The following is a 10626-nucleotide window of genomic DNA, read 5'->3' on the forward strand; positions in this document are numbered from 1 at the left end:
GTACCATTAATTTCGCGGCCACGCGCCCGAAAAAATCGCGCCCACGCGCCTGAAAAGGCGTCTGGAATGACCATGTACTGTCACGTCACCATAACTTCCTGCACGTCCTGACACAGTCAGAAGAAACCGTCGCACGACGTTTCAGAGGTTTGGACTGTTCTTATCCTTTCACCAACTCTTCGAATTTCAAAAAAATTCAAAAAGATTCAAAAATAAGCGGGAAAATACCCCTTACCTTGGCAACCAAGTAACCATAAGACGGGTGCGGGTACAGTGTCAAGGCAAAACCCTTCACATACTTAGCACCCGCAGGGAATTGACGCCAGGAATACCTTGGCAACCAAGTAACCATAAGACGGGTGCGGGTACAGTGTCAAGGCAAAACCCTTCACATACTTAGCACCCGCAGGGAATTGACGCCAGGAATACCTTGGAAGTAAAGTAACCGTAAGACGAGTGCGGGTACAGTGTCAAGGCAAAACCCTTCACATACTTAGCACTCTGCAGGAAATTCAAACTAAGAAGGATCTTCTGGGCCATGCTTGCAGAAACGGGAATAACATCCCCGCATGACGGGAACTTCGAGAACTATATTGTTTGAAACTCCAAGATGGAATTGGTGGTTTTAGCATAATTGATCAATATGTTGAAAACTACCAAAACCCCATGGAGAATCCACACAAGTGGGACTCAACGCTCCTGACTTGCGAGGAGGTTACAAACCTACCCGCTTCATACCCAAAGATCAAGCAGAAAAGTCGGGAATTTCTGCGTGACATCAGGAAAACCGCGGGAAGAATCCCCACGGAAAACCTAAAAACTAAAAACCCCTTTTCAAAACCCCTTGCTAAGTCCAAAAGTTCACCTCACTTATTAATAATTCATGAGAAGAACATTGGACTGGGGGGACTTGAAGAGGTAGGTCCCAGCAGAGCCCAGTTGGACCCGCAAGACTCACCTTGAACAGGGACGTCTGCGCAACGACCAACTGCTCCCGCAGGACCCACCATGCTCAGAGAAAACCTTAAGCGCAGTACGCCAGCTGTACCCGCAGGAAAAGCCTCCCAATGGTGAAGTACCCCGCCTGTTCCCGCAGTTGCGGATACAAGCCATCAGGGAAGGCTACCCGCACTAACAGCAAGGCTACACGCACAAGGCACTAGCTACTTCAGTAGTCACATGAAGGAATGAGCAAGGCGGGAATACTCCCGCCTAAATGAGCCAGTCCGTATGCTTCTGGAAGATCTTTTGTACTATACCTACTAAGGTATGGGCAGAACAGACGATCTGACCAGAACAGCCCATGAACCAATCACAGGGTGACAGCTCACCGACAATAGTACGAGGAGGAGCACCCTCTAGTACTGTTTGTCATTATTAGCCGCTGCCTACTCACCAACCCTTACTATGGGACGTGCGCAGCCTACAGTTGGTGGAACAGTGCATAGCCGGCAGTAAAGGAACAGTGTACAGCCTACCTTGTTACTGTCGGCCGTAGTCTATCCACCAACCAGCATGGCCTGTGCGTAGTCCACTGTTGGTGGAACAGGAATACTATTCAGCCGGCTGTACCTTCTAGGAAACCTACCTTCGGCTATAAATACTCCAACACCTTGGAATGGTAAGGACATCATCTGATATCTCACTCTTATCTAGCAATCTCTTAATATACACTTATATTCAGAGCAATCTAGTCTGATTCTCACGCCGGAGGGTGGTCACAAGGAGGAACCCCCCCTTCTCAGTGACGAGCTTACGGTGTCTGTTTTGCAGGTCCCCTCAAGAACAACCTTCTCTGCTGGACCTCATCCTCGTGGGAAACATTACTTAACCCCCAGATTATCCATAATCTGCCCCGGGTCACTTAGTGTTTCTTCAACAACCCACCTCCGGTAGAGAACTTGATCAACTAATTGTAGTACCCGACAATGGAGCAGAAGCAGAATACAAACAATTGGTGCCTGAAACAACAACAACAACAACATAGTAAATAAATTATTAATAAATGAAGAATAATCAAAAAACCCTCGTACGCATGTATGAGGAGTGATGGGGTGCGGAGTGATGCACATGGATTTGAGTTGTGTGTTTATATTCAAGAGCGAGAAAATCAGTTCGTAATAATGATTAAATTATAAAATTGTTACGATACTAATATATTGCAGATTAAAAGTCAACCTAAACTAATTTTAGCAGTTATGAATTAGCATTACTTGCTCATCTGCAACAGCAGCTGGTTCAGCAACTTGTTCGGTTCAACATGTTGTCCTGCAAAAAATCAAAGATGTGAAATCAACAAATATGACTAGCTACATCATGTTAATCAGTAACAGTTTACATTCCTCTAGCTTTCCCCTTATTCTTCTTTGATTCCTATCTTGCTTTGTCGGCCCTCATTTTCGCAAGCCCCGCTTTTGAGGCAACTTCCCGCTCTTCACCAGCAATCCTTTCATTGTTAGATTTACAAGGTTCATGCGTTATAATATCAGCCTTCGACTTAAAAAGCTTCCAGCAGACAAAACACCTCAGCAAATTTGATCTTAAAAGGAGGTCACTGCAAAACACATTAAAACACAATCTGTTAGGAAAAAAAACCTAGAAATATAAACTACCAAATTTCATTTCACCTTGGAATTCCATATTGTTATCAACCATAGCTATAGAGATGAGTAAAACCTAAAACATATCACACAAATGTTACATATCTAGAATCATAACCAAATAACTCATATCAGTTTGAATTCAATCCCAAATGTTTTATATCTATACTAGCTTTTGAACCCGTGTATTACACGGGATTTGTCAAGTGATAAAAATCATAAGGCCGATATTTCAATTGTGATTCTCAAAATATTTATGAATTAATTTAATGTACGAAGTAAATTATGAATTATTATTTTTTTCAGTTCACGATTTACGAAATGTACTTTTCCATATTTCACCTCATGTACTACATGATTGAAAATTTGAACTTAATGTAATTTTTCGTGTAACAATATTTAAAAGATAATAATCAATGTGTATAAACAATAATCTAGATCATAATGTCATTAAACAATATAAATGCAGACGTATATATTTTCTACAGTGCTGAAAAACTACCACCAACCCAATAATTGATTGTATTTAGCATCTATTGTTTTTAAAGGTGATTAAATTGGAGGGAGGTTAGGGAAAGGCCGTGAAACAGAAGTGGTGGTTGTGTATATATGTTCAAAATTAGGGGTAAAAATATAAAGGTATATTTATTAAATTTAAAAAATATTTAATATTTTGGATAGTTCGGATATCCGAACTATCAGAAAAATCGTAAAAATGTTATCCGAATCTGAATTTTCGGATATCCGGGGTTCGGATATCTGAGATTTCGGATAGTTCGGATACGGATTACGGATAATTCGGATACGGATTCAGATTCGGATACTTTTAAACACCCCTAGTTGCCATTGAACGCATGCACACCTTCTTTCCCGACTTAAACCTATAATATGTGCCCCCGACACTTCAAAGCCAAAAATTTTCTCTCGAAGCATTTTGACGAGGGTTAAACACAATCCAAATTTAAACAAGACGGGTATTTATCGATTTACATTTTAGTTTCCTCAATTTGGTTCCTCGATGTTGTAACAAGCTAAACCATTAGTTAATAGCATAGACGGGGACATCAAATTCATACCTCATGTTATTAAATCTTTTAGAAGCAAATAACCAATATTAATTCAATTTCCATATCATTAGTTAGCAAAATTTATCGCTAGGGTTAGCAGAAAACCGAATTAACTGAATAAACCGTACCGAAAAAATCAAACTGACGCATTAACTGACGGTTAATTTTTTGTTTTAAAAAAAAAACAGAATTTCCGGTTTCGATTCGGTTATCCATTTTAAAAAAAAAACGAACCTAACCGATTGATGGTGATAAAGATTATCAAGATGATGAGGAATGAACTAAACTTTGAAGATAAATAAGACGATGAACGAAAATTGATACTAAACTTATAATACTTTTTAATTAAAAGTTTTGTTGAATTTTAAACTCTCTTTAGTAACTTTGTATTCGTATAGTTCCATGTAATGCGTGCCTATTTTTGTTTTTGAATTCTATATATATATGTAGTACTCTAATACTTTCTTATACAAGCTTAAAATATGGCTTTTCATTTTTTATTTTTTGCAATGTCTGCACATAATTGATAAAAATCCGAAAATAATCCAACCGAAACCGAAAATAACCAGAAAACCAAAAATAACCGGAAAACCGAAAAACCGAAAGGTTTGTATATTCAAATAACCGATTACTTCAATTTCAGTTTGGATTTCACATAATAACCGAACCGAACCGTACTCAGCCTTATTTCTCACCCTCACATAAACACTATTAAACTTTTCTTTGTTTATATTGATTGTTAGTATGTGATGTCTTAAGGTGATCCGTTCAATTATTTTTTTCCATTTGTTTTTTAATTTACTTAGTATATACTCACAAGCTCCCTGTACAAGCTTTTATTTCATTTGATATATTTTCGTTTTCTTCACTTAAAGAATTAGTAAAATTACAAAATAACCGTTATTTTTGTTTTATTCTTTTATATGATATATTAATTGAAACCTGATAAATTGCTAGCCAACACGTCGTAACGCGCGTGTATGGTTCAACATTTCTACACTTAACTTTTTCACATAAAACATTCAAATATTATCAATCTCCTTACTATAACACGTGAGTTCCCATCAAAGATTTGGTTTTCTATATAAACTTTTAAAGTCATTAGACTTTCTCGTAGCTTTAACGCGTTAAATTCATATTAGTTCAACCACAACACAACCTCCTTCACATATGTTTTCCATACGATTAATGACTCTGTCATAACACGCGGGTCGTAAATACAATTTACATTATTATTATTATTATTATTATTATTATTATTATTATTATTATTATCATCATCCTTTTTTTTCTTCTTTATTCCCCACTTGCCTTCTTCATCTTCTCTTACTATATATTAATTATTATTATTTCTTCTCAATTCTCAATCAAATCAATTATTATTATTATTATTATTATTATTATTATTATTATTATTATTATTATTATCTTCAAACCCTAAAACCTTTGTGTAATCAATCAATCTATCAATCAATCCATGACGCTTGGCTCAGGTGGATCGAGTGTTGTCGGTAACTTCATTTCTCAATCAATTCAATTTCAATTTCAATTTCGATTCGATAGAATTAGGGTTTCACCGATTATGTTGCTTAGATTCTCGATTGATGTAACAAGCTTGCAAATTGATTGTTTAATTGTACTTTTAGTTATGAATTTTAGGTATTATTACATTTAATTTAGTAAACCCTAGGTTAATCAGGTTTATTATGAATTTTTAATTCAAAATTGTTGAAAATTGAAATCATGTAGATGTTGTCGTAAGTTTGTATTGGTTATTGATAGAAGGCTGATTGTTTGATGTAATTGTCAACTAATTATGGTTGATCTTGCATGGTTCGGTTTGGGTCGGTTTTGGGCTAAAACTGAACCAAAAAAAAAACAAAGTTTCGGTTTTGAGTTCGGTTTTCGTTTTGCCATTTGAGCTTAAAATAATGAATCTGGGTCTAAATCACCGTGAGTCAATAACTAATTGATTACTATACATTTGTGCTAAAATTATTTGATTTACGTATTTATTAAGTTCTTATAAATTGCTTCAAATAAAATATAAAATTAAGATAAATTTCGCTTATTGTGTCACCAAATTGCATTGATATAATGCCTAGATTCTCGACTGCTGTAGCAAGCGTGCAAATTGATTCTTTAATTGTTTAATTATGAATACTATGCATTACATTCGACTCAGTTAGTGAGTTAACCCTAGGTCAATTAGTTTTAGTGTTTGTTCTAATTCAAAATTGTTGAAATCCAGTTGAATTTGGCCTAAGTTCATCTTGATTATCGATAGAACTTTGATTGTTGGATGCAAAAATCATGGATGGTTTTATTAGGAGTGTACACAGTTCGGTTTGGGCTAAAACCGAACTAAAACGAAACTTTGGTTTTTGAATTTTTTTACAGTCGTTTGGTTTCGGTTTTTCGGTTTTTGTTTTGGGTTCGTTTCAATTTTGTCGTCTGAGCTTACAAAATTTGGGTCGAAAAGAACATTTGGCCCAAAATAATGAATTTTGGTCTAAATCATTTGTGCTAAAGTATTTGAGTTGGATATTTATTAAACTCTAATAAATTACTTCAAATAAAAATCTATATATTCAGTTCTGTTTTTTCAGCTTTTATTACACGCAAAACCAAAACCAAAACCAAAACCAAAACCAAACCGTCAGTTTTATGTTTTGGTTCGTTATTTTCGGTTTCATGCTTACGCGTAGGTTTTATATTGAATTGGAAGTGAAATTAGAAAGGTTTTGCATCAATGGAGTGTGAAGATTTGGTTTTAATTGTTTAATGTTTTGTGCAGTGCCTAGAAATTTCAGATTGCTTGAGGAACTCGAGCGTGGAGAAAAGGGTATTGGAGATGGTACCGTGAGTTATGGAATGGATGATGGTGATGACATTTACATGCGGTCTTGGACCGGGACCATCATTGGCCCTCACAATGTATGATCTCTAAAATTTCATGAACCGAACGTAACCAACTGGTACCAGTTTGGTCACGTTTGGTTCGGTCCTGTTGGTCTGGACTGGTTTAGAACTTTGGATGTCTAATATTATTGTTTTTGTGATTTTTAGTCTGTACACGAGGGCCGCATCTACCAGTTGAAGCTGTTTTGTGACAAGGATTATCCAGAAAAGCCTCCTACTGTCCGTTTCCATTCGCGGGTCAACATGACTTGTGTCAACCATGAAACTGGAGTGGTAAAAATCTTTTGTTATTTGCATCGTAACTGTCGATCATTGTTTGGATGAACGTATTCTGCTTCTGTTTATATGGTTATTTTGGGGTTGGGTAATTTGTGTCATACTACTTGCAACATTAAAACAACCATTTTTACGGTTATATATAGAATAAGTTGTTAACCAAGTTTTTTTTATAACAAAAACAACCATTTTAAACTGTTAACTATATCCCTAGGTTTACGGTTAACGCTTGTCATATAATATTACCAATCTACTTCAACATTTAACCTAATTTTCGAAGACTAACAAGACCTGTCTCGTGTTTTCACATGAATTTTGTCCATTTTAAGTATTAATTTCTTAAATATTAAAAAACAAAAATTTTCGCACACTTTACACAATATCTCTTAGTACCTGTTTTGCTACAACTGATTATCTGATTCTCCGTAGAGGTAGCAATTGCTGGCACGAAACGAAAATATTTAGGTTTTGGGTTGTCATTTCTAGTATGTTTAATAAACAGGTCGTGTTCAGGTTGACCTGTATAACCTATTTAAGTAAACGGGCCATGCTCGGGTCACACGGTTTTGAAATGTGTTTGCGTATGGGTCGTGCTCGGGTTTGGGTTCAATGATTCAACCCCTAATTCTGTTTATTCAAAACGCACATCCAAATACCCCGTCTAACTTAGATTTTGAGATTTCAAGAATGATTATCATTGCACAAAGATTTCATTTTTATGCTAAAAAAAGATTGAATTTTTTATCCATAGGTGGAACCGAAGAAGTTTGGGATACTGGGAAACTGGCAAAGAGAGTACACAATGGAAGATATACTGGTTCGATTGAAGAAAGAGATGGCATCCCCAAATAACCGCAAGCTTGTTCAATCCCCGGATGGTACTTGTTTCTAGGGATCTTTAAGAATGTTGTGATAGAATCAAATGATATTTTAATGGTTTTCGGATGCCTTAAAAAAGCCATTTAATGGCTGCAGCAATTTAGACTCTTGGTCTTGTTTGATTAACTGGATTCAGGATTTGTGTCAAGTGTTTAATATAAGTATTGTTTTGCAAAATCTATATTCGATTTGGGTGACTTTGAGGTAGTAAAATTGCTAACAAACATATTTGTCGGTTAAATAAAAAAGGTCGGTTCGGTTATGGTGGGTTTGAAATTATCATTAATCAAAACCGGCCCGCATTTGGGGTTTTTGAAAATTTTCAAACCGATCCACCGGTTATATCGGTTATCAGTTGAAATCGGTTCGGTTATGACGGTTACTGGTTAGCTTATGTCGGTTATGGTTCGGTTAACGTTTATGACGGTTAAATTGTTCACCCCTAATAAAATTTTAATTAGAATGCCAAATGAAACAATGTATAAACTAATTATAAAACAGCTTCATCATTGATATAGCTTCATCATTTTTCCATGAAATATGAGTTGAAAGTAGGATTACTTGAAGCACATGATAATATCACAAACTGACCTGATTTGTACACGATAATACCTAAAATTTAGAATCGGTTCCATACCCAGAACCGAGTTTCTCCAATACCCGAAACCGGGTTTTTCAAGTACCAAATACCTGAATAATACCTAAAAAAAGTGCAGTCCCTTAGAAAACCCAATTTATACCCGAAGGATACCTGGAACTAAGGCCCGAAAATAGAGTTTTTCATTACCCGGAAACACGGTATTCAAATACCAGGTGCTATACCTAGACCGAACCTGACCTGGCATTGTGAATATCCGATTTTCCAATACCCTGTTTCATACCCGAAACCGGGTATCCGATTTGTGCACGTCTAGTTTTTAAGTTTCTATAAAGCCCAGCTCTTATAAGTTATGCTATGGGCTGGCCCCAAGGGCATTGTATATGGATTATTTATTGCTGGCTGTTAAACCCAAACAATATAATTGAAAAAACCTTTATATATAATTAGCATGTCTCATCTTAAAATGTAGCCTGTTAATAGAAAATATTATAAATATCGCACCCAATACAAAGTTATAAACACTTAAATGGCATGGTCAATTCTATGTTGACCCAAGGTGTGGCCATGAACTTACTTTAGTTTTAAACTATATATTACAAGTATATTCACTTTTCCACGTTAGTTAAAAGTTAAAAGTAACTCAATATTTTAACAGAAAAACATCTTAAGATTTTGATAACATCACATTGGACGAGGTTTAGTCGAACCCATTGACCAAATTCATGATTATGCTTTGTTAATTTAGTCATGAAAAAGAGTACCAAACCATTCATACCATTTTAGGAAACACATGACTTAGACCACAGAAGCACGTGCACAAGGTTATTTCACATGGCATGATTATTAGGAAGGTACCAAGAAACAAAACCTTAGTTTCAAAATATCAAACGAATATATATGGATCTTTAATGCTTCAACCAACATGTATATTACTTTATTTCTCGTCTTATAAAAAAGTGATTAAAACATGAATTATATGTTTACTATACAAAAATGTGACTTATTCATGATACTTCGAATCAGGGTTGTAAAAATCACTATTCGCTAGTCAGACGGTGGGATGAGGACTAGCGATTAAACGTGATTTATCGTGATTAATCGAATGAGACTTTAATGTATAATTTTCAGTTTTATATCTACACGCACACATTTTTATATGTAATTTTCAGTTTTATTCGTACATAAATATATTTTAGCTAGAATCTCGCTTGAAACCGCTGGTTTTTGCTGAAATCTCATCGAAAACCGCTTGTTTTGGTCGGAATCTTGCCGGTAACCACCGATTTTAGCTGGATTTGACCATTGACCGATTAATTGGCCGAGTAGCCCAAACTTAATTAGTGAAGTGGGGACTAGCGATTAATCGAGGATTAATCGATGACTAGTTAGGATTTTTGCAACACTGCTCCAAATATGGCATGACTTAATATTAGAGATTGCCCCTTAAGTAGAACTTTAAGAACGAGGAATTAAACAAAACAAAAGTAAAATCTTGTTTTGATTTCTTGTAATGAAATGAATGATAAGCTACATAGGTTTATATAGCTAATTAAAGGTAATTAACTAACTAAAATGAGCTTATGTGCTTAACAAATTATTAACATTCACAATTCTTAATCTCGGTAGGTGTGCAAGGACGTCATTAGACTACTTCTTTGAGAGAAAAAGGAGAGAAGGCAAGAAAGAAAGGTACGTGAGAAGGAGAGAAAGAAAAAAGAATTTTGGCTTGAAAAGTCTATTGGTGAGGTACACAACCACTAATCTATGTTGTTAACAAATGTGTGCAAAAAACCGGTTTCTAATCCGAAACTAGCTTTGGTTTTCACTCAATAGGAGAGAAATCGGTTTCAACCAGATACAAGCTACAAGCTGATAGTTCTTAACCGCTTCATATTTTTTTAGCATCAAAATGGTTTCTACTTGATTAATCAAAAAACCGGTTTTTTATTGTAGTTAAAAACCGGTTAATGGTTCGAACTGTTAGATAGATTTTTTTGTGTTTTTTTAAAGCTAGCCGTTTGAAACGGCTATACCCTAGTATATCCTTAAAACGAGAGATTAATTGTATTTTACGGAATAATAAAAATAAATTTAAAATTGGTGTTATATCACTTATATGTCGTTGGCTTTGAAAGTGTAGAGGTAGGGTATGACACCCACCATTTGGCTAAGTATGACACTAATGGCATACGTCGTGCGGAACACTAGGCGCCAGGAAGCCACTAACGCAGGGCATAGTGCATGGCGGGAAGAGTAGAGTCCAATATAACTTTTCCTGACA

General features: G+C 35.7%; 1 protein-coding gene across 1 annotated transcript; it reads left to right on the plus strand.

Annotated features, from left to right (window-relative positions):
• The first annotated feature begins 5045 nt into the window (after positions 1-5045).
• LOC143583772 (ubiquitin-conjugating enzyme E2 variant 1D-like) lies at positions 5046-7921 on the plus strand. Its single transcript, XM_077065992.1, has 4 exons — positions 5046-5178; positions 6465-6604; positions 6737-6862; positions 7617-7921. Exons 1-4 carry the CDS (start codon positions 5145-5147, stop codon positions 7755-7757), a joined length of 441 nt encoding a protein of 146 aa, XP_076922107.1. The 5' UTR covers positions 5046-5144; the 3' UTR covers positions 7758-7921.
• Positions 7922-10626: the final 2705 nt, after the last annotated feature.

This window comes from Bidens hawaiensis, unplaced genomic scaffold (assembly GCF_021521415.1).
Source record: "Bidens hawaiensis isolate Kalapana, Puna unplaced genomic scaffold, B.hawaiensis_p1.1 tig00032518_1, whole genome shotgun sequence".
Taxonomy (NCBI): domain Eukaryota; kingdom Viridiplantae; phylum Streptophyta; class Magnoliopsida; order Asterales; family Asteraceae; genus Bidens; species Bidens hawaiensis.